The 25,138-nt window shown below is 42.7% G+C and overlaps 1 protein-coding gene across 6 annotated transcripts in view; it reads right to left on the reverse strand.

The window, feature by feature from the left end:
* LOC101171180 (FH1/FH2 domain-containing protein 3) overlaps positions 1-23,913 on the reverse strand; it is a 68,980-nt gene extending 45,067 nt beyond the window's left edge. The window contains exons 1-3 of one of the 6 annotated variants that reach the window (XM_023960231.1): positions 23,299-23,913; positions 14,400-14,509; positions 9,604-9,671 (exon numbers count right to left, since the gene is read on the reverse strand). In XM_023960231.1, the coding sequence (XP_023815999.1) occupies positions 9,604-9,671; positions 14,400-14,509; positions 23,299-23,463 (343 nt within the window). In that variant the 5' untranslated portion in view covers positions 23,464-23,913. The remainder of the gene's footprint in view (positions 1-9,603; positions 9,672-14,399; positions 14,510-23,298) is intronic. The other 5 variants (XM_023960230.1, XM_023960232.1, XM_023960233.1 and 2 more) reach the window with 5 other exon arrangements.
* Positions 23,914-25,138: the final 1,225 nt, after the last annotated feature.

Raw genomic sequence — 25,138 nt, forward strand, 5'->3', positions numbered from 1 at the left:
TTACCATTTCTCTGGAAGCCTTTCTCTGTCTCTTTCTTCACAACCCCAAAAACATCCAACCTACAACCCTGTGGCTGAAAAAGATGCCAAAAGCGGGTTGTCCTGTTTGTGCTTCATTGGGTCATGAATTAGTCTCAAAACGGATTAATCGGGATCAGCTGGGGGTTTGTGAAAGCGTCCACAGGAGATGCTTACACGCTGGTGTATCTGTACACCACTTCCAATAAACTCACACAAACTCGGCTGACCAAACCGCCGCAAACGGCAGCATGTTGGGCCTCAGCACAACAGTTGGCCTCTGCATGTTTGTCAGCGTAACGAGAGCCTGGGGAAAACCCAGCCACATCCACAGGGAGCAACTGCCGCTCCGCTGGAAAAAGAATCCCGCTGAAACTGGAAGTCTGACGTCCTTGTTCGAAAAAAGACACAGGATTATCTGTTGACAAGATCACACAAAAAATCTGATCAATTCACAAAATGACTCCATAAATCCAATTAGATACTTGGTGAGGCACGGGAACGGGCTCACTGGTGCGGCTGTTGAGCTGGAGAACGTCTGCTACCGTCTGTTTAAAACGGACTCATAAGACTGGAAAAATCCTCTGTTCTGGATCGAGTCCTGAACCTTGGTCTGTATTCAGACTGCTGTCAAGCAAACCATTCTGTTCCAGGCCAAAGCTTGTAAACAAAACCAGGTGACTAGAGATCTCTGCAGTCATTGGCCAGAGAAGACGAGAGAGATGGACATTCTGCGCTTTACAATTCTTATCGGGACAGTAATCTAATAAAAGTTTATATTTCAATTACCAGCTTTGAACATCAACAGCACTGTTTCCTTGTTCCTTTGATACAGTAGAGACCTGCTGCAAGGCGGTTACTGAGCTCTAACTCAGAGGATGCTAGCAACTGCAGTGATGAGGAGACATATGAAGGTACGCTGATAAGTGTTTATGACATATAGATTGTGGGGAAAACAGTGAAAAGAACTTGAATTACGTTAAAAATTGTTCTAATGATCCTGCATTCATCTGACCGCATTTCAATGAGTTGCTGTGTCTCATCTTTGTGGTGTTATGGCATTGTGGTTAAGAGAAATGTGTCAAGGAAACTACAAGGTCGCTTTTAGAATGACGTCACTGCAGTGCCGAAGGCATCATGAGACACAGAAAAGCATGTGGGAGGAATATCCAGTGGTGTTAAAATAAACGTTGTAAAAAGTGAACAGTTGGATTCCGTCATTGCTTTATATTTGTCTGCAGCTCATCTGTTGTTTCATTTCTACTCTGTTGATTTTGGCTACGGTGGCCATTTTGGTCCAGTTGTTCGGCTCCGAGGATGGATTGTATTCAGACGGAAGAATCTCAGAGCAAACCGGAGTTCGGTCCAAAAGGAAACGAACCGAGACCACCTCCAAAGATGGGTCAGAGACTAGTTCCTGGGCCCGGACCAAGGTTTGCTTGGGTGTATTCAGACTGACAATTTGTTCCAGATTATAATGGGAAATGAACTCTGGTTCACTTTAAGTCCAGTCTGAACACACCCTAAGTTTAGTGGACACCGGGAGAATGTGACCTGCCAGACGGCACCGACTGTAAAGTTTGTGAACCTTCTTCAGTCTTCAACAAAATCTGGTGGAGACGATTTAGAGGAAGTAACAAGAAATGCTCCAGAAAACACTGAACTTTGAATTCCAGTTTGACCAGGGCTTCCAATCCATTAAACGTCTCCTCTTCCATTAAACGTCTCCTCTGACCCTATTCCCATCAAAAATCTCTGAGATGAGAAACGGAGACTCTGAGCCAGAATTTCCAGTGTTTTTATTTACATCTCAGGTGGAAAATCCAGCTGCTGAGTTATTTCCAGAAAATAATGAAACTGAACCCCTGCTGACCTGTAAAGTCAGTGCGCCTGTTCCTCACAGCGGATGTGTTTTAGTGATTCCTGCTGCTGAGGAGTTATGTCGGCACGTCCACGCCTCCTTCCCTAAAGCCTCGTCAGGTCATCTCTCCATCTCCCACCGCAGTAACTAAAGCGTGACCCATGTGGGCACCCGTCCGGGTGGAGGGGAAGCTATTCCAGACACATTCCTTTCGCTTTTCCCTGAATCATAAAAACCGATAGAGAAGCATAAAGTGTTTATGTTTAGCTTTCAGAGTATTAGTGAAAAAAGGAAACAAAGGAACTATAAACACGAGGAATGAATGGTATTACGGCTCTGGGGGGATAAACGTCGATGAGTGATGGGTCTAAACCTGTCAAACATCACATGAGCTAAATAATCCTTTAGACTCTGAAGTCTTCTGAAGCGTCACACGCCAAAACTCTTTCAACCAAAACCCTGGAGAACAATGAAGCAGAGTCAGGGAAAGCAGACGAAGCGGAGCTGGCGTTAAAAAAAAACACAAAAAAAACAGAAAAGAAACACACATTCATCAAAGACGAACGGGGTTTATGGTTGGAAGAAACGACAGAAACCAGACGGCAGCATCTGACTGCACCATCACTGTTGTCCCACGAGCAAACGGCTGCCTTATCTCCCCAGCACAGCACAGTGCATTCAAAGCCTGCTCTGCAGCATCTTCATCAGTCTGCTGCCACTGTGCCCCCCCCCCCCCCCCCCCCCCACCACATCAGCAAGCGCCATCGATAGCAGCGGGTCTAGTAGACCAGTGAGCATCCACTTCAGTCTGCGTGTTCCAGCAAAACCTCCAAATATCTGTGTCTACAGTCAGCTAAAGGGACCAGGAATAGAATGGGGGGGGGGGGGGGGGTTCACATGGTAGACTTCACATGAATCGTCTTGCTACAAAGCTGCTGGTTTGCTTGGTAGGCTCCTTCACTGCAGGAACAACTGAGATTTAAATCTGAGGAGAGAGTGTGAGCTCCATGCAGGACCTGCAGCTCCACCGGCAGCGCCGCTCATTACCTGTCAGCAAGCATCACCTTTATCCCCCTGGATTCTCAGAAAGAGCCCAGTTAATGCCGGAGATTGAAGCCACTTTTGAAAAAGATGCCAAAGCTTCATCTGAACTTGTCTCATTACCGTGTCAGATGGCTGGGGGGAGGTCTAACCCTCTGGGAATCTGAAATCTTCTCTCACATTATGTTTTAATCAAGATCAAACAGCTCAGATGCTGATAGCCGCTGTACACTTTTCCCCCCACAGTTGTTTACTTTAAGTTTCTATTTTTATTCTTTTCATGAATTATCTCAAACAACATTTCTGTGAGCTGAACAGATCTGTTTTGTCTTCTGTGCTTATTTTAAGCCCACACACCTACAAACACACACACAAACACACACACTCTCACTTTATTTACATTTGTTATCAGTTTATTTATGCCGTCTGTTTAAGGTACCAGTGCAGGAGGTTCCTCCTCCTGCAGCCGTGTGAGGAGGTCTGTCCAGAAGAGGAGATCATTTAAACAAGCCAGACATTTGGGTGGGCACCATCTTTTAGGGGGGGTGGGGGGCACACGACTATACCTTTAATCTTAACTATTGTTAGGACTGAGGCCCGAGTTCTCTAGGATTGTTTCTCTGTCTAGGATTTCTGTTGGAGAGGATGGTTTCCTGTCTGTCTCTTCCTCTGCCATCTTTCTTCAGGTTTAGGCCTAATGGGCCGATTAGCAGAGCGGCAGCATTTGACATCTTCTGTTGAAGATGCTCCTTGCCTGACTGTTGGAAATCTGAATGTGTGTTTAGTTTGTGTGCACACCCCGTGCGTACTACATTTGTGCGCACAGTCAGTAGTGCTTCTAACTTTCATTAGAAATACTTCACACTTACCGCACACACGACATTGGTACGTTCTATTTTCATGATGTCTCTTAAGGTGGCCAAAGGAACTGCAAGGCAAACCTGCGCTCACCTTAAGATGCAGCCCCTCCTCTCTGCACACTGTAAACTCAAAAAAACTGTTACACAACTTAAATGTCATTTTGGAGTTGATTCAACTAGAAAGTATTAAACTCTATCAAGATTTATTCAAATTTAACTCAATGGTGCTCAATATTTAAAGCTTACTTGTGTGGTTGACACGACCATGACGTCTCATGGTGCCATGACGTCATCAAAGTCAGCACATTCTGTTGGGGGGTCTGACCGTTTTCTCATCGGGAGCTCAGCTGGCCATGCTGGACTTGCTGAATGTGACGTTGAGCACAACCTCAGTTTCTCATTACTGTTATTTTCCCTGGTGGCGTCTTGTCATCAGCCCTGATTAGTTAAGTAACGGTGATGGTTTCTATTGAATGTAATGCTTTAATTATGTGCATACTGTAGTGGCGGTCAGTCATTACAATATTTACTAACATAAATGTGGTTTTACTGTTGCTTATACAGTTATGATGGCTTTAGAGTAGGGGTGTCAAATTCCAGTTGCATAGAAACACATGTTTGCCTTTTACTTTAGCATAAATCCTTTTACATTTGATTCTGTCAGGTTAGGTTATATGGACAGTGTTTAAGTCCTAATGTATAGTTGCCCAATGCAATATTTCAAGTCTGATTCCCCCTAGATATGAATAAATACGCACCAATTTTTATTTTAAGGAATGAAAAACTTTTATGCTCTCACGGGCCACATAAAATGACATGGAGGGCCACATTTGGCCCCCGGGCCTTGAGTTTGACACATGTGCTTTAGAGGTTAATAAATGTGACAAATGTACATTACATCATGATGAAGTAATGTACATTGGTACTTTTGCTATGATAAAGTCTTTATCATAGCAAAAGTTATTGGCGGCCTATTCAGCAAACCCAATATCCATTTAATTTCTGAAATGATTTAGAATTGAATGAAACATATTTTAATTGCAGGCTGAAGGTGGTCCAATAGAATCGAAGTGCAACTTGTGTTCTGCTACTTCAGATACACGGGCACAATTATTTTGGCACTATACAAGTACTGCAAAGCCAATATTCAAGAGTGGCAGAGAGCAACGTTTTGGATTTGAGGACTAAACCACCAAACGGATTCTGAGCAGCAACGGCAGCTCTCCACTCATAAAGTCTGAGGGGATACCCCCCCAGACTGATTTAAGGGTGTCAATATTTACCCCCTCAGATGGATTCAAGGTGTATATTTTTACCGCCTCAGACGGATTTTAAGGTTTTATAGCAAGTAAATGGACCCTGAGCATCTTTGACTAGAAGAATGTATGGATTTCTGCCCTTTAACGCGTTTCAGCAAACACACGTGTCACGCGGGTGGAGGTAGAGCAGCACGCTGAGCGTATGACACCACCTTCCACCTCTTCAGCCATGACGCCCAGCGAGGCAGAGGTCGCTCCAGGATCCCTTCTGAATCCTACAGCGAGTCCTGGTTGGTTCTTATCTCAGCAGGTGTCTTGGAACTCAGGTGTCAGCTTTGTTCCATGAAGGTGTGGCTTCAACACCTGGCTCGTCCAGTATTTCCCATGAATGGCTCTGCTTTTGGACCGTTCCTGTTTCTTTTGCTGCCTCTTTGTCCTCCTGTCCCTCAGAGAGACCATAGCAGCGCCGGCTTTCAGGATGTGTATTAATCATTATGTTGAATTTACTCATTATTACGTTAAATATATTATGTTGAATTTAAAAACAATATTGTGTTGATTTTTTTATTCATTCCTCTTCTAATCCATTTGTCTCTTTCGGGCCAAGGGGCTGCTGGAGCCTATCCCGGCCTCGTGTGGGGGAAGGCAGGGGACATGTTAAATTAACATTTTACATAATAGCACTATGTAAACTTACTATAACTGGGTACTGTAGTACTTATTCAGGACAGTTTGTTAAATTTTAGTCATCCACTTTTTCTCAAATTTAAACAAAATAGTTTTGTGGGTCCGGTTGACAATCCTTTTTTAAAAATCTAATGTTTCATTCCTTTGAGTGCAGAGCAGTCTTTGTGCTAACGGATTAGCTGATGCTGTCTTTCCTTTCATCACAACAGAACAACTCATTACCTCAATAACACACACAAACACGCACACAGTCACACAAACACAACAGGGCTGCTTTCATCTAAAGATGGCGAGTAACTGGATCCTTCCACGCTGGTGTGGAGAAATTCCCCACAGAGTCACGACTCTCACAGCCCTGCTAACCTTTTTTCACCTTTGTAGATTTAAGAAAGCATCACTGGACGGCGGGAAAATCCTTCTCACCTTTGACTGTGTCGTGTTTGCAGGTTAAATGTGAAAAATTCCACACAAAGCCCCCACAAACACATCACTTACACCCCTCCACCCGTCAGTGACGCTCAGTCTTCTTTGCATCAAATTGTGTGACAGATTCTTATGTTGAAAATCTGATCAACAGTCCTGGGGGGGATTTAAAAAGTAAATGGGCAGCAGATCTCTGTGCACCTTTTAAAGCTGTTTGATTCAGCAGAATGTCTGCATCCATTTACATGTTCACTCACTTCTGCTTCCATTATGCAAATTACAGGGCGGAGCTTTGAGCAGCCGGACGACTGAGGGGGAAAAAAAACACTCATCTAACGTCATCATGAGCTTAAAAACGACAGAATTCCTCAGGATTGCCTAATGAAGACATGAATTACATCATTTTTATCCCTCGGTTCTTTTAGAGTAAAAGTAGAAGAACCATCAGCATCAAGGTAAACGTCTCCTTCACCTCCGTCACCCAGCTCCTCTGGGAGGACAGTCTCAGAGGACCCGGGTCAGAATGTCCCGGGTCCTCTGAAGGGCCTCCTCTGAGGTCCCAGCAGATTCAAACATTCAAACTGAATTTCTCTGCACACGGACCACAACAGGACCAACCAAAAACCCAAAAGACAAGAAGTTCAATAAAATGATGAACGTGTACAGGAAGAATTATGAAGTGTTTTTAAAAGGTTTTCTTTCTGCTAAGGCGCCAAAGAACAACTGTGAGGTCATCTTTTTATATGTATAAAAAAGTTACATTTTATACTGAAAAACATTTGTTTCCTGTTAGAAAAGAAATCTAAAAATGTAAGAAGTGGCCCAAAAACCTTAAAATCAGACCACCTTAAATGTTGAATGACAAACAGAAAAGGAAAAGCTGAAGGTAAAACCTCAGAAATTAAATGTGTTTTTCTCCCTGACATCCAAAGAACTTCCACCTCGTCACATTTTCAGCCAATCACAGGCCTTCCCTGTGGGATCCAGAATTAGCTGAGCTATCATTGGCATGAAGAATGTCGACCATGCAGACGAGTCATGGAGGGACCTCAATGAGAAACTCCCACCCAGGAAGGACAAGTAAGATCCTTTTGCTGGAGACAAGGACACAGACGCAGCGTCCAAAGGAAGTCAACTTAGGACACAAAATGTCTCTGTTTCTTTAAAAGACTTCAATTTAAACCCGATCGGAGAGTTTCCTGAACGATTTATCCTCCTGATCTAAGTTCAGCTGGAACTTTACCATCGTTCCTCTGAGGTGGTTCCTCAGATCTTTCAGAGATTGGCTGATTGAATAATTCCTTCAGCGTTCACAGGCAGATCAGAACAACTGCTTTTATTTTGTATTTTCTGTAAATTAAGAAATCTGTGTTTGTGTCGGAATTCCCTCCCGTCCATAAAAAACAATCTAGCGAGGGACTATCTAGTACCCTGCATGTAATAGCGACTCGGACACCATGATCACTACTTTTTTTTTTTTTACGGCAAATGTGACGTTATCCACTTCCTGAAGTAAAAACCAACCACTAATCATGAATCCACTGGGTTCTGATGATGAAAATGTATATGATTTAGAAAACATAAACTGAAATACAATTTTTTCAGATGATAAATTGTTCAAACGCAATGCATTGTGGTCTATATTCAGACTATTTTGCAGAGACTGCTGGTAAATTTCTAGGGAACTGAATTTTGGAATTGTAGATTCAGACACCCTGACAACAGGCCAAATGTACTGTAAGGTGCACTATAGAGGAATTTGGACACAACCAATGACTGCTTGTTAGCAAAGATAGTTCAGATGTGGAATTTTGGTCAAACTTTCATCCTGCATTTACACTGAATGCCATCTGCGCATCAGACCTGCGGTGCATTCTCCAAACAGCACTGCTTTTCAGACGCCACACCAACGCGGAGCCGCCAAAATTCTGCTACAATGTTTCCAGAGTTCACATATCTGAACATGAATATTAGTATCCCATCAACCAATCAGGAAACATGGAGGAGAATCTGATCGTTCTTCTTCTGAACCTTATGATATTTTCTTATTTGCATGGAGACAATAATAAAAAGTTGTATTCTTCTTTGTATTTTTTCCTTCCTTGGACTAATGCGGGACAGCAATTCATCAAACTGGGTCACAGAGAGACAGAAGTACTGCTGAAAGCGTCCGTCGTTCAGACGCAGCTCCTGCAGTAGATGATGAAGCTCACCATTCTGAGAGTCTCTGAACAATCTCATGAACTCAGACATGAAGACACGGTAACCGATGCTTTTGTGGAACTTTTTAGAATAAATTAACCTGATCTCTCCACCTCATCCGTGCCTTCCATAATGTAACAATGAGGCGTTAAAATAAAGACCAGCTGTAGCTCCTCCCACACAGGAATTCACCTCAGGGGTGTCAGGTTTACGAACAGTCTTTTGGACAAGAAATTTTGACAGATGTCACACTGATTCAGCGGATGTGTGTTTGTTGCATACGTTGCATTTGGTGTTAACGCAGAATTACAGCTGAAAGATGCTAAGCTAAATCCATTTGTGGAAAACCATTTTAATGTGCAAAAATTCCTTCTTTAGCTTCAATATGGTATAGAATAAAGATGAGTGGTAAATGGTAAATGGCGTATACTTGTATAGCGCTTTTCTACCTTCCTCGAAAGCCCAAGGCGCTTTACTGTCACGGGCCCATTCACCCCCGCACACACATATTCACACTCCGCTGCTGAACACTGGCGCCAACCTTCCACCAGAGGCAGTGTGAAGTTCAGGGTCTTGCCCAAGGACACTTTGACACATGGGCTGCCAAGGCGGGAATCAAACCTGCAATCTTCGGATCAGAGGTGGACGGCCCTTCCACTGCACCCCCCCATCATGATAACAGGGTTTTAATTGGTTTAAATAGTATTCGGTTCTCAGCCGTGCTTCAATCTGGAAGTTTATTGTTGGGTTGTCTCATGCTTAAAAGGCTCTTTACTGTTCAAATGAAACTAGGAAAAGAACAAAGAAAAGCTGAAGAATGACTTTAAAAAGTTTTTAAAATGACAACATTTCAGATTTTTGTGAGATTTTCCTAAATGCCACAGACTTATCAGGATGGAAGCAGAGGTGTTGATGATCTTCACTGTCTTTTCTTTTGCAGTTCATTATCACAGTCACACAACCGCTTACTGAGAGATAAGGGAGCATCTTTATATACAGAGAAGTTTGACGCCTCGGTTAAATCTGTGTGGGAGTGGGAGGTCGCAGCTCTGAGTGAAGTCTAATTATCCTAAGTTTGATTAGTTACTGTATGAATGTATAACTGATGTTTATATTGCTGTTGTGTATTATTTCTACTTAATTGCTTGAAATAAACCATTTCAAATCAAAAAAATCAAAAGACACACTAACAGCTGCTGATGTCTGAGAGATACAAAGGTGTTGCGTGTCTGTCTGAGGGCGCCATACTCACCGATGCAGGCGTGCACGCGCACCGTCAGCTGAGTCCGTAGAATGACACTGTGCTTCCTCCCCCTGGACCTGAGCAGGACGCAAAAAATAAACACAATCAACCAACAACCAGCAAGACAAGAAACAATAAGGGTAATAAAACTGTAAAATAATTCATGTCTGTTGATCCAGAAAATGCAGATAAACTCTGGTAACAACAATGATGTAGGGTAAAGGTCAGGCCATAGAATCAACACACATTTACACACAAGACTTCTAAGAGCACACACACTGTACATACAAAGATGAATACACACTGATGCAATGAGGCAACAACACACACAGTACAGAAAGGCACACACACACAGAAACACACAGTCGCAGGTATTCCCACGTCACACAAACAGGGACACACACATGCACAGACACATACACAGAAGCACAGCCACTAACATATGCACATCTACACACAAATTCAGGACCACACACACACACACAGATGTTAAGGTAGAGAACAGTGAGAAACACAGACATGGGGGTTTAGTGTTACGACTATACAGAGAACCCGCATTCATCCTTTAGTCTTTGTGTTCTCCTGGTGACTTTATCTGTAACACACTCAGAAAGAAACCCGTACAGAGAGGAACACTTAGACCCAAACAAAGAAGCATTTCTTATTTCTCATTTTCTGCTGAGAAACAGATAAAACATAAACACAATCTGTCAGGAAGATGACAAACAACAAAGATTTTTTGTCTCTAAATGTGTGACAAAGACGTTAATGACAGTCAGACTTGGTTTCTGTAGGAGACCAAACTGATGATACACAGTAAATCACTTCATAAAATCACGAGCAAAATAAAAAAAGTTTCTGTGGTTTTCCATCGTTTAACATAAATAAGGACAAACTGATTAAAACATGAGGACTACAGTAAGTACCCCCTTACTGCAGTTCCACAGGCCGAGGGCAGCTCAAATACTGTCCTCGGTCTGTGAGATTAATGAGATCAAGAGAGATGGCCACAAAACCCATGAGAACCATTAGAGCCAGAAGAGCCACGAGGAACCACGAGAACAATGAGAGCCATGAAAGTCATGGGTACCTTGAGAACCATGAGAGACATAAGAGCCATGACAACCATGAGAGCTACGAAAGCCATTAGAGTCATGAGACTATGAGCCATGAGAACCGTGAGAGCAGTGAGATCCATGAGAGCCATGAGAATCATGAGAATCATGAGAATCACGAGAGCCATGAGAATCATGAGAGCCATGAGAATCATGAGAGCCATGAGAATCATGAGAGCCATGAGAATCATGAGAATCATGAGAGCCATGATAATCATGAGAGCCATGAGAATCATGAGAGCCATGAGAATCATGAGAATCATGAGAATCACGAGAGCCATGAGAGTCATGAGAGCCATAAAAACCACAAAAACAATGAGAGCCATGAAAGTCAAGAGAAGAATGAGAGCGATGAAGGTCATAAGTACCTTGAAAACCATGAGAGCCAAGAGTGCAGAGGGGGTCATGAAACCACAAGAGCCACAATCCCATAAGAACCACATAAACAATGAGAGTCATGAGACTATGAGAGCTATGAGAACCATGGGAGCTGTGAGAGCCATGAAATTCATGAGAGTAATGAGAACCATAATAATAATGGATTGGATTTATCTGTGCTTTTCCAGACGCTCAAAGCGCTTACAGTGTGTCAATTATTCATTCACTCTTCATTCATACTTGGTGATGGTAGAGGCGTGGCTGCCAGTTCACATCCACGGTTCCTCTGACCATCACCGGGATCGTTCATGCACATTCATGCTGGTAGGCAGTAGCGTTAAGGGGCTTGCCCAAGGGCCCCTTACTGGGTGGTGTTAACTGCTCACCAATTCAATTGCTTGCTTGTTCAACCCCCCCCCCCCCCCAGGAATTGAACCCTGGTTTACCGCGTGTCAATCCTTTTACCCTACCAACCGAGCTACCCAGCCTTCAATGAGAACCATGAAAGCCATGAGAACCATGAGAGTCATTAAAGTCATGGGTACCTTGAAAACTGTGAGAGACATGAGAACCATGAGAGCTACGAAAGCCATGAGAGTCATGAGACTGTGAGAACCGTGAGAGCCGTGAGAGCAATGAGAACCATGAGAACCATGACAGTCATGAGTACCTTGAGAACCATGAGAAAAATGAGAATCATGACAACAATGAGAGCTACGAAAGTCATGAGAGTCATGAGACTATGATAGCTATGAGAGGTGTAAGAGCCGCAAAAGTCATACTTTGAGAATCATGAGAGCCATGAGAGCCATGAGACCATGAGAGCCAAGAGAACCGTAATGTACCGGTATCACTTCATTAATTTAAGTTTTAACATTATCAGTTTTGCTTCAATGTGCCGGTGCAGCAGCATGGCAACAGCGCTGACATTTTAAAAGAAGAGGCTTTATTTCTCCTCCCTCTCCTCACTGCTTTCCTTTGCTGCTCCAATCCAGTGTGAAAGGGAGGGGCTACCCACACACTCTCACTGAAACACAGGTATCACTCTGCTGGCAAGTGACCCCAAACACATGCAGATGGCACCACAACTGCGAGCAAAAAGGTCCAAAGTGTGTCTGTACTTTTCCAGAGTAGATGCAGAAAGCGCTGCTGTCTTAGATGTAAAAAAAAAAACATAGATCTAAGAGTGGGTACACCAGTAACCTGTCCAAACACCCCGCTAAAATACACCAGATTTTAACTGAAAGGTGTGCATTAGGGCTAAACTATATTAGTGATCAATATTGCAATGACAATATGACTTGTGATACAAATGACCCTCGTCTCCATAGGAGGCAAATATGTAACATAAAAGAAGTACATCTGATAGGTAATGGATGTAAAGGCATCCATCTGATTGGTCAATGATGTGAAGGAGTCCATCCAATTGGCCAAATCCATAAATGGATTTATATGATTCGTTAAATGCTTCAAGCTGCCATAAGATTGTTTAAGCACATTTAAGGTAACCATTTGTTTCAATTTTCACTGACTTTTGCATTATTCATATTTTCAGCCCCCATTTTCGGGCGGCAGTTTAGCTCAGGCGGTGGAGCAGGTCGTCCAATAACCGAAGGGTCGGCAGATCAATCCCCGCTCTCCCCAGCCAGCTGTTGCCCCCCCGAGTGCGGCTAGCGTGCAGCTCACCGCTCCCCCCCAGGGGATAGGCCAAAATGTGGAGAGAATTTTCTTTTATTGTGGGATAAATAAAGGATCAATTACAACTTGATATCACAATAACGATAAATTTGCAATTTTTTGTGCAGATCTATTGTTTTGGTTTGTTTGACCATCAAGTGAGACGTCTAGCGCCACAATAAGAGCCTACATTTGAATACAAACGAGGGTAAAAGGAATATGGCTTTCTGCTTTCAATGAGGGCAACACGATGGCGTAGTGGTTGGTGCTGTCGCCTTACAGTGAGATGGCTATGGTTTTAATCCGTGCATGCCTGGATTTTGTCTTGTGAATCTAGCTTCCTCCCACGGTCCAAAAACATGCTTCATAGGTTCATTGGTTCTTCTAAATCAGGGCAGCCCAACTCCTTGTCTCGAGGGCCTCCTGCTAGCTTTCCAGACACCCTGCCTTATCTGCTGCAGATTACCTGGATCAGGTGTGTTTAGCCAATAAGGAGCTTCAATGGCAGGATAAATGGAAAACACGTTGGACCCTCCATGTCTGGCGTTGGGCACTCCTGATCTAAAGTGTCCCAAGGTGAGAATGTTAGTATGTGTGAGAGTGATTGTGTTACTCTGGCAGCTCTGTGACCCCTAAAGGAATATAATTTCTTAAAAAATAGATGGATGGAAGTTTAGAAAATTGTTTGAAATACACCATTATTATTAACAGATTCTTTTTTTTTTAAAGCAAGAGAGATTAGACATATCTGCAGTTTCATCAGAGGTCAGTGGGTGTCCATCTAGGAATGTTCCTTCGTTCAGAAATCCTGTTCAGTACCATCAGTCTGTCAAGAACCAGTGGATCAAGGAACCAACATGCAGGAGACTGGGCTTTTGGAAGGAACTGGTATAAATGTGAACGTGACCAAAACCATGAACTAAAGGAGAAACAAAATGATGACAGCTCTTATCAGGTCAGTTCTATATCAAGTTCACCCTTTGCTTTAAACTCTGGGATTTACGTGTGAATCCAGCACCCTGACAATCCTAACACACAACAGAAGCATTTTTTTTTGTCCCTTCAAAACATCACAAATGGAGCTTTGATTGTTAGAAAGTGTCTGAAACGCAGCAGCAGGCCGCCTGTGATCCAGCGTGAGGCTGATGCTTAGCAGTGGATCTATTTATAACGTTAAAGTGTTAAAGCAAGGATCAGATACAGCTCGCCCTAAACCCATTTAGACCGGCTGCTCCGCGGTGAGGAGCAGGAGTCCTCGGAGTTCCAGAAAATCCTCCTCACAGAACCAAACCAAAACCCCTTTTTCATCCACTTTCCTCTCAAAACACTAAAGTCAAGATTCAAATTAACATTTTAAACCCAACTGTCTTTGATGGAATAATAAAAATGATAAATAAATATTTTTTTATTAAAGTAGTTTGACAGAAGAATCCTTGCAGTGGAAAGAAGGACACATCTGACCTGCTTTCCACAACTCCTCATTCTTTCCACGAACTTCTGCGTCCAAGAAATTCAAGTCCAGCAGTTTAGGATTCTCATTTGAATGAAGAAACTCTGAAAATGTGTGTGTGAGCAGGGCGCAGGACCTCCCCTTCTTAATGGGGGGTTAAAGGGGAGCATGTGAGCCAGCCTCACCCAGTGTCGTCGGGCTGAAAGCCCTCCAGCTCGTCCCTTTGCTCGGCCAGGGAGGACTCCAGATCCAGATAGGTCCCATTGTGGGAGAGCTGAAGTGTGCAGTCATCGAGCTGTGGAAGAGAAGGAAGAGGAGGCCACACATCAAGACAGGGATTCTTTTTTTATTCACACTCTTTCAGGCGACTGTGGATCATTACTTAGGCTGCAATCCGATTCAGAAAGAGAGAAATGAATAATAAATAAATCAAAATCAAAGAGGAGCAAACAGAAAACCCTCACAGTCCTTTCATCTAAACTGACAACAGGGTTTCTGAAGAACATGTTTCATAAACTGACTTTTTATCTTTAGTGGAAAAAACAAAAAATCTCCACAACTTTAGATGAACGCTTTATAGACACTATGAGCTTCTCCTCACATGACGTCACATTTTTGATCAACACACTTTCCTAATATTCTGCAGTAAACATTCATTATATTTTTGGTTCAAATTGTGGACTATGTTTAAAAAAACGAGTTTTTTACCAGGACTTATTTTAGTTAAGTGAACTTCTCTTTTCTATATGTACAAAAATAATCTACAGTTTTACAGACAGACATTTTTTTTATTCTGGTGACATTAGTTCAAACAGTTTGTTTGGTTTATATGCTGAAAATCCAACATTATTTTGCAGTTTTGGAGCAATAACCACAACGTTTGAAGTTTCTTACAGAAAACTGTATTTATAAAGGTCTCGAATCAGCAATTTTAGACGTCACAAATATTTGTACTTAAATTTTCAGGAACAGATCATAAATATCCGAGTATTCAGATACTTGTTACAGTTTCAAAGGGATTACTGTCTGCAACATTAATCTAGTTTATGACTTTAAACATGTGAGGACAGATACAGAAAAAAGCGTCTGCAGTCTGGATCTGCTTTAAGCATTACAGAGCAGCTGAGGGAATGAAACCTTAAAGACCCACTCCCATGAAAATAGTGTCTCAGGTGTTCTTAACTTGTTCTTGGAGCATTTTTTTCATAATGGAAAGAATTTATGGTTAAAACTGCATTTCTCAGTATTTCTTTATTGAAATTGTTATTAATCAGGAGCAGATGAAAAAATACAGTTTGAAACAGATCCTATTTGTGACGTAGAAAATACACTTGATGGGGCTACAGTCTCCTTGCTCCGCTCCATTCTGATCATCCACCTGCAGGCACATGGATCCATGAACGTCTTTGTTTTCCTGCTCTGAGCTGGAATCTGGATCAGAACTGGACGGCTTGAGAGCTCCAATAGCGATCACCATTTTTGTTTGAAGTGGTAATGTTAGGTTGGGGATGTGAGCGGCTGTAAGCTACAGGGAGGGAATGTAAACAGAGAGCTCTCAACTACAGGGAGAGGGTGGGGAAGCCCCTCCCCTCCGCCCACAATTCAGAGGTGAATTTCTCCTGCTATCCAGAAACTATGTTCTTGGATTTTTGGCTAAAATGGCCTCATCATGATTAAAAGACCAATGGGAACGCTTTGAAAATAAATCAAAAGATGATCAGAGTGGGACTTTAATGAATCAGCTGAACATGAAACAATAATTAGGAAGGAATAAACCAATGATGTTTGTAAAATTCAGACAAGATCTTAAGACTGAAATGCAAAAATATAATACATAAAAACGCATTAGCCCATTAAAATGCCTACTTTTTTTTAAAGAAACGTTTCATTGTTGCTTTCATTTGTTGCTTCCTAGTTTCACCGACATTATGAACATTACACCTGTTTGTTAGTTCGCGGGGTCGGGTCCCTGTGTGCTGCGTAATGAGAAACCCTGTTGAGGTTCAGGCCAGCTGCCCGTCATAAATCTGCACAGACTGACACAGACGTTTTCAGGGTCACACGTTCTGAGGGAATAACATCCCTGATTCACAGACTGGCATTTAACAGCTTAGTGATATAATAGGGAATAACAAAGCTCAGCCTTTGCTGCGCTGCCAAATGTCCTCCTGATCCTCCGTTCAAGAGGCTTGATGTCACTTTCGGTGCCGCACAAACCGCAGATCACACGCCTGCTGCTGCTGTCTCTCCCTTTTCGCTGGAAGCAGCGAGACGGCCCGTCAGGACGACTCATGACACAAATATAACCCGGCTATATTTACCCTGCTCTGAGGCAGAATGCACCCTGAGGCCAAAGAGAGGGAGTGTCCGAGGAGGCTGAGCGTCCAGTGGGGCACAGCAATGGCAAAACAATATTTTATTCCAAAGTACAGCAGTGGATTTAGTCAGCATCAAAAGTAAACATCAAAATGTTTGGTTTAGGAAACATTTAACGACTAAATAGTTCTTTTCTACTCATCAGTGTAGTTATTTATTTAATTTTTCACCTTTAAAGGACTCTGAATCCTAATCTAAGTTTTTTTTTCTTCTTTAGCTGCAACCTGTTGGAACAAAAACGTAACTCCTCTGTCAGATTTATTTTCAGTCACATTACAGAAAGAGATTAACTTGTTGGGTTGACCCACCAAGCTCAGGGGTCTGCACATGTGGCTTTTTCACTCCTCTATTGTGGCTGTGTAACCCTTGTGCTATCCTAGGCACTTTAACATTAGGAGTTGGGTCATCTAGACCCACTAGACAGTGCTCTGAACCTTTTTTCTTCAATGATTTGTGATCTTCACTGGTGTCCGTGGATTACATGAAATCTTTCCACCTTTATCCACCTTTGTCATGGTAGGGAGAACACGCCAATGGAAGGGGGGGGGGGGGTCATCTAAGATAGAACTAGGGTTAAACTTAGGTCGCATATCCCAAAATGCCACAACGCCACCACCTAAATGCAAGTTTTTTCAGCGAATCCGGCAGGTCGATTTGTTGACATCGGGTGCCCAGGCACATTTGGAGCTTACCCGATTCCACAACAGCATCAGGTGGGTGGCAGGAAAGCAGCAGTGCGATAATTGACTGATAGGAGGGTCCCCAAGATCTCCAAAATCCTCTGATATTAGGGCGGCTGTGGTGCAGCGGTAGAGCAGTCGACCAATGATCGTAAGGTTGCAGGTTCGATTCCCGCCTTGCACGCCCATGAGTCGCAGTGTCCTTGGGCAAGACACTGAACCCCACCTTGCCTCTGGTGGTCGGCGGGCGCCTGTGTTTGGCAGCAGAACCGCCACCAGTGAGTGAATGTGTGTGTGACTGGGTGACTGGGGGAATGGGTCCGTGACTGGAAAGCGCTTTGTCCTTGTAGGAAGAAAGGTGCTATATAAGTATACACCATTTACCATGATATTCAGCTGATTGACAGTCTGAAGACTGTCACCCTCCAGCCACCCCCCTTACCCCGTGTTGCCATCCCACTGCCACCGTCCGATTGTCAGAAAATGTTGTCTAAAGATTATGATGTTTGCCACTTTTTATATACCACTGGGCTACCAGGTGGCTGGCGGTCAGTGGCACTTGATATGGATAGCCGCCGTCCAGAGACATTAAAACATCGTTGAGTCAGAACTGTTGCCGGCCAGTGATCTGGCTGCCACCGCCCTGTGGCCGCCTGATATTGTAATGACAACGTTGTGTTTCTCTGCTTCAGAATTTGCTGGAAATACTCCATCTTTTAAACCCACTTAACCCCTTTCGGGGTCCCAGAGCCTAACCCAGATACTGTTGGGTTAACCCTGAACAGGTCACTGGTCTGTTGCAGTGCTGTTGGAAGCTTTTAACAGGTTCACGGGTTTGGCCCCAGACAGGGTTCAGGTGAGTTTTACACCTGTCAAAGGAAGTGGACTAAGTGAGGAGACAAATTCTAATGCAAATCAAGCAGTCTAGTGAGGGAATACACATAAAAGATAAAGTTATGGGGGGAAAAATACTTTTAGTTGTTCCTGGAAGTTGCTGGTTGAAGTCATTAATGGTCTGCTTAGAGAAAGAACATTTTTATGATTCTGTTTTAATAATACCTAATAATTTTAATAATACCTCTTTAGGTAATAATACCTAAAAAGGGGCATCAGATTTGACCTTTTTTTGTTTGTTATAAAGGAAACGACCTTCCTAGAATTAATCCAGAATCAAAAATTCACTTCATTGCCTTTAAAAGAGCAACAAACTGGATTTTCAGCATAAAAGCAGCAACAGTCAGAAACATCCACCTGCTGTCATCCAAGAGTCACTGTCTTTGTTATTCAAATTTTATTTATGTTCCAGCAAACCTCCAACTGGAGCAAACCGGGGAGGGGGGCAGTGGGGGGTTTAATCATTCCCTGCCCCACTAACCCTAATTTTTCAGAACAAATAATGACAAGAATTTCCTCCCCATCCTCCTGAAATTATTTAGCATTTGCAAGAATCTTTCACCTTACTCTGTTTTTTTCCCTTAAGCTTTCTTCGTTTCCTTTAAATCATCACCTCCCCATCTGCTCCACTGACCTTCATTTCAGTTTCCTGCACACGCAGCCATAGATCACACAGAAAAACCTTCAAACAATACGTTCTGAACACCGAATTTCTCTGTAAAACCAACTGTTAGCAGCGTGTTCCTTGAGGGCGTCTCTTCCTGAAACTCTTGGTTAAATGGATGTAGACGGTTTAGATTTGGTCACAATGGTTTAATGGAAGTAGGAATGAAGGACAACAGGTTTGGAGAATGAGGGGGTGTAATTACTTCCATGCACAAACAACCGCTAGTGATCAACAGTAGGAAAACCCTCATGACAGGCGCTCTGAAGAGCAGATGGACAGGGGGGTTCCTGGCACTATTAAATGTGATTGTAGAGGAAATCCTTGACCTGACATATTGTTTCCCTTTTACAGTTCCATTGAAATCTTTGATGAACTTTAGGTGCAGCCTCAGAAATGAAAAGAAAATCGTTGTTTAGCAGTTTTAGTCATATAGGTTTTCATGGGTTTATTTATTTTTCTACACATTAATAATGTGTGTGTGTGTGTGTTTGTTTGTTTTTATGCTTTATAGGGACTGATGTCTCTCAGTACACTACGTTATGAGGACTATTTAAAAAAAAAGAAGCTTTTCCACCAAATATAATTAGGTTCTGATGGCCAAGATATTCTGTGATTTAGTCCAGTGTTTTTCAACCTTTTTTGAGCCAAGGCACACTTTATCCTTGACAAAAATCCCACAACACACCAGCATCCCAAAATGAAAGAAGGAGAAACTCATAGTCTGTCTTGATGTACAGTCCCTCCACAATCTCACATGCATTTTTGTGGCAATTGTGTCATAAAAAGCTGGAAATTGTGGCTATTTTTCTAAAAGATGTAATAAAAGTTTTTAGTTTTCAGTAATAATTTTCAACTAATTATATGAAATTTTATCCTGGTAGTTGTTTTTCCCTTAAGTTTATTAAAAGACAATTTTATGTAATCTCACAAAAACAACAAATATATTCTTTCTAAATACTGATTTTTTTAAAATATTATTTCAATGTTGGTGCAAAGGCAACTGCAATTTTTTTAACAATATGATCACAATATGTTGTATAAAACCAACATTATATTTATGTTTATTGTAGCTACTCAAAAAGTGAACATGTTGAAGTTTTATTAGTTTTTCTTTTGTCTTAATCAAAGATGAAGTCTTTGAAAATTTGAACAAAAATGTTTTATTTCTTTTTAGATAATTAAATCGTTTGAATTTAGTTTAATTGTGTCTGTTGGCCTCTTCTCCTTAATCCTGTTTCTTAAATGTTGTTATTACTTCTTCTAACATCTAAAATAATCCAGACGTTATTAGAAAAGTGTTTCAGTTAGAAAGATGACTTGGACCAAACTCTGGGATGTTTGGCTGTTAATGAACACAAACCTGGAAGGAGAACTAAACTGTTGACCTCTGATTTCATCAAGAAGATTTCAAACTGTTTGATGTGTGTTCGTTGTGGTTCAAGACGTTTAACAGGGAAGACTCATTTTACGCTGAGATGCTGTCACTTTAACCCAATGCATCATGGGAGATGTAGTGCGAAAACTGCCGCAGATCGCTTCTCTGAGCTTCATTGTTTTATTCACTTGTTCCACGGTCTGATACCGGATTCTGTGGAAAGCTACACCACTAAAGACGAGCTTTAGCTGGTATTTTTGTTAGAACTGAGAGACTTTATGAACAGAATCAGAACAAGGAAGTGAAGACTTTAACCACTTCTGATTGGTCAGACTGATGACATGTGATTAAGCCTCCAAGAATGATTGGTGGAGACAGTTAAAGGGGCGGGACTTTTCCTAAAACAGCTGAAACTACGGCTAAATCGCGGTACCGTCATTCTTCTCAAAATGTCTTTAATAGAATCAAATAAACACAAAGAAAAAATTATTTTATGATCTGTCATATTCCTAACTACTCAGTGTTTTATCAGGACCTGTTTGGATGAACACAGAGCTGATATCCTGGAGATGGGAAATGTTTTTGGATCAGTGAATGGGTAATTCTCCACGGCACACCTGACCATCTCCCACGGCACACTGGTTGAAAAACACTGATCTAGACCACAGATGGCTACTTTAAAAAAATCCCTTAAAAGAGATTGGAAAATTCATGCCTGTGAGTATATAAAGCTGGTCAGCAGTGTATGTTTAGGTCGACATGGCGTTAGCATTAGTTGTCCTATGGGAAACTCCATTATACGTTAGCATCAAGCTAGCGGACTATGCTGTTGTGTGCAATGAGTTATATCGCTAGAGGAGACATCACGTGGTTCCTCCTGGGAGGAGAGCACCGCCATCTTGGTGAGGTCAAGTCACTGCTGCACTGCATGCATTTGAACACATTTTTGCAAAATGCCAGTTCATTGTGCGGGTTTCAACTCCCAAAATCTGAGAAATGAGTCCATGAAGGAGAAAGGCAGAACATTTGACAGGATTTGGTCACAAACCCCAGTTTATTTTAGTCTGTTTAGGTTAAGTTTAGTATTTTGTTTGTATTATATGAATGATTGCATTTTTTATACAATTAATGATGCCCATTGAGACAACCATGTTGTAATATTGGGCTACATAAATAAAACTAGATTGAATTAAATGTTCATTAAACATGAGTATAATAAAGAAAGCACTTAAACATCCCTATAGTGTAGGACTTTTTTGTGTTTCTAGGAGGTATTAACTGAAAGGCCTCTGTGATAGACTCCTGTTTGTAGTGTTTCCTGCTCGGTTATCCCACTTTTACGTCACAGCAGGATGGTGAAGCTGGAGATGCTGCTCGTGTTGGACGTGTAGCAAAGCTGCAGACGACGCACTTTTTGTGTGTGGGTGTTTGTGTGTATGTATGTGTTTGTAAAATACAAATACAGTACCTCCACAATGCAGATCTCTAAGTAGACAGCACGTTCTCAAACACTTGCCTCTCGGCTACAGAGCTATTGCTCTTGACTCCGCCCTCCATGACTGTCTCTGTTGTCTTCAGCTTTAGCCAGCAGTGCTAGCACTAGCTCTGCTGCTCTGATTCTAGGGATCTGGCTGGTGTGGCTAATAAAAATGAGCAAATAGCTAACGATAGCAAACAACCTACAGAGAAGCACATCATCATTATTGTACTGAATAATAATAAAACGTCGTTCATAACTGCGTATTGATCCGTAGACGTATCGTTTGGTTTTATTTTGAGCAGTGTTGCATCTCTAGTGTTTACAGTTTGTTGTTTTTGCTCCACTTCCTGTCTTGGGTCTAGTGCATTGAACCTACAGTAAATCACACCAGGGTTCACTTGCAGGAGAGCCACGGCCCTCATTCTCAAGCAGTTACCTCTTTTGTCTGTGCCATGCTAGCTTTCTGCCGTCAAAGCAGACCATGAACCCGAATCTGAACCAAACTAACCAGGAAGCAGAAATGTCTTTCTGTAGATCCTGAGACAGACGTGTGTGTCTGAACTGCTGCATGGTCTGGAGGGCAGAAGAGGAGGTGGAGGGAGAGGTCAGGAAAACCACAGCTCCCAAAGTGTTGCAGGGATCCGTGCCATTGCCACAGGAATTCTGGGAGAAGTGACCTATACTTTACAAGCAGCCCAGCCATACATGAGCTCCACCATCATAACATAATAACATGGCAAACTTTTCCCAGAGAGGAAAAACAGCTTTAAAGCAAAGAAAGAAAAAAACTGTGAAAAGAATGATCATGATCATTCTCACATTTTCCTATAAGATCCCAACACCAAACCCTGAGACACAACAGTGTCTGGATGTGGATGCTCTGACGGCAAATCTGCAACCAAACCAATTCATCCCTATAATCTCAGCCTGATATCCAGTTGCCATTACGCACAGTCTTCCTCCTAATGGAAAGTAAATTGCAAACACAAATGCCGGCTCGGCCATCTGTCCGCGTGCAGCTTGTAATCATAAGCTTTTCTGTGCAGTGGGACATTTTTCGTTTGTTTTGTGGTTTTTAAAGATCGGGCAGAGAAAGATCTGCTGGTTTGGAAAAACCACTTTGCTGAGGGCCTGCACTTAAAAATTCATTTTTTTTCAGCACGTCCCCCTTATTTCTGCAAATCCTTGTGCTTTCATCTGCACACGGATGTAGAAGATCATGTCCTCCTGAATCCCTCTTCAGGGTGAGACGCCCCTGGATGAAGTTGGTTTCTCCTGAAGCTTCTGCTGAAACCTTTTCTGGGTCTGATGTAAATAAAGGAGGCGTCAGGTTGCACTCATTTGTTTGCAGCCACCTGTTTCTATGGTAAACAACCCCCCCCACCCCACCCCCCACCCGCACCTCCAAATAAACTTACAGACAAGGCCGGGGGCAGAGATTCACTTTTTTACGCTAAAGAAGGGAAAGGTCTCAGGGTGCAAGAGGTCACGTGACCTCCAGCAGAGGAGGTTCTGGCTGCGGTTCTTGGAGATGACGGCTCAGGTCTCAGAATAGGACCTGATGATGGTTATGGAATCCAGAGCCTTAGAGGGGGGGGGGGGGGTGTCCTACCTTGTGAGGAGCCTTGAGGAGCCGGTGGATGCCCGCGAGCTGGTTGATGAGGGGGATGTCCTCCCTGAAGGTGTAGAGCGGCGGGCGCGTGGGCTCCGGGAAGTTGGTGCTGTTGAACGGATCGGTGTCATCTAAGAACTGAACCCTGCAGACGAGCGTGGCCATGGCGCGTCCATGCACAGCGGAGGGGCGCTGAGGGCGCTGGACGCGGATCCCTGCCGCCCCGAGCGTGCGTCCCGAGCGCGTCGGGAGCTCCGGCTGGATGGCGCGTCTGTGCGCGCGGGATGAGGCTTCGCTGCGCGCGCTGTGGACTCACCGCGTCCTTCTGGTTCGGTCTCTCCTGTCAAGCCCGGGCGCGCAGGTGGAGCGGGGGATCAGCGCGGCTCGGGACAGCCGGTCTGCGGTCTGTCTGAGTCCCAGTAAATCCTCCCCCCTCCACCTCCTCCTCCTGACTCTACCCCCCTCATCTCCACCCCTCCCCTCAGATCTCCGTCTCCGGCTCTACCAGCTCCGTTCTGACCTCCACTAATCCACTCTTCAAATCATTGACAGTCATATTAATCACAGTCCTACAAAATGTTCATAAATAAAATACATCAAGGCCAGAAGAGCCGCATGGTAAAAGATAATCTGCATTTCTTTTACTTTTCAACTCCCCTACATTTATTTTTTAAATGACCAAAACAGCATGGGAGCATGGGCTAGCAAAATATATTATCTCATTAAACACTTTTGTGAGAAATTTATTTCAACTTAATTTAAATGTTTTCTGCAATCTTACCTGCAAATCCAAATAATGTTTTCTATATTAAACAATAGCGACATCTTGTGGTTATTTGAGCGCATTGCAGACGCTTGATCGTCAGTCTAGATCGGGTGTCAAACTCAAAGTCCGAGGGCCAAATGTGGTCCCCCATGTCATTTTATGTAGCCCCCGAGAGCATAAAAGCTTTTTTTAAAATAAATTTTTTTCTCTATTTGATTACATATTATTTATGTGTAGCTGCTGTTGTAATTATTCATTGTTTGCAGATCTGTATGCAGACAAATTGTTGTCATCAAACCATCAGTTGGATTCAAGGCTGTGTGCAGCATTTTTTTGTAAAATGTTACACGTGTAATACATGTTCTTTCTTGCTCAGTTTTATGTTATTTTTCTTTATACACTTGGACAGTTTGATCCTTCATTAATGGAGTTATGTGGGTTTTAACAAGCGTACAAAGTTTAAAAGGATTTATGCTAAAGTAACAAGCAAACATATGTTTTATATGCAACTGTAAGCACTATGCTGATGTGGCCCTCAGTGAAAATGAGTTTGACACCCCTGATTTAGAGGATTTTTCAGCAAATTACTTCTGTCATGTTTCTTTATCTGATAAAAACAAGAGCGAACAAGTGACCCGACATGAGAGTCAAGGAATAAAACCGGGTCTAGAGTCACCCCGAGGTTCCTGACAGACGGCTTGATGGAGAAGGCAAGAGGACTGAACCACTGGACTATCTGGGGAGGCAACTGTCATCAGCACAGACTAGAACCTCAGTTTTAGCTTCATAGTTGGAGAAAGTTGTTCATTCAACTCTTGACCGAATCCAGACACCAGCATAAAATCTGTAATTTTTGTAAAACTGTACTCTTGATTTCTCCCAACTCTGGCCCTTACCAACAGCTCTCTCTGGTGGACAGAAGTCATAAGGCACATGCACTTTTGTCTGCTTAAAGTACAAGTTTGGATGTAAGAAGGAAAAATTTGAACCAGCTTAGACAAAAAACCTTATTTTCCATCGATACACAAAAACAGTTTTTGCACATTTGTCAAAAACTACCAGAGTGCAGAAAGT

Source organism: Oryzias latipes, chromosome 11, assembly GCF_002234675.1.
Source record: "Oryzias latipes chromosome 11, ASM223467v1".
NCBI classification, from domain to species: domain Eukaryota; kingdom Metazoa; phylum Chordata; class Actinopteri; order Beloniformes; family Adrianichthyidae; genus Oryzias; species Oryzias latipes.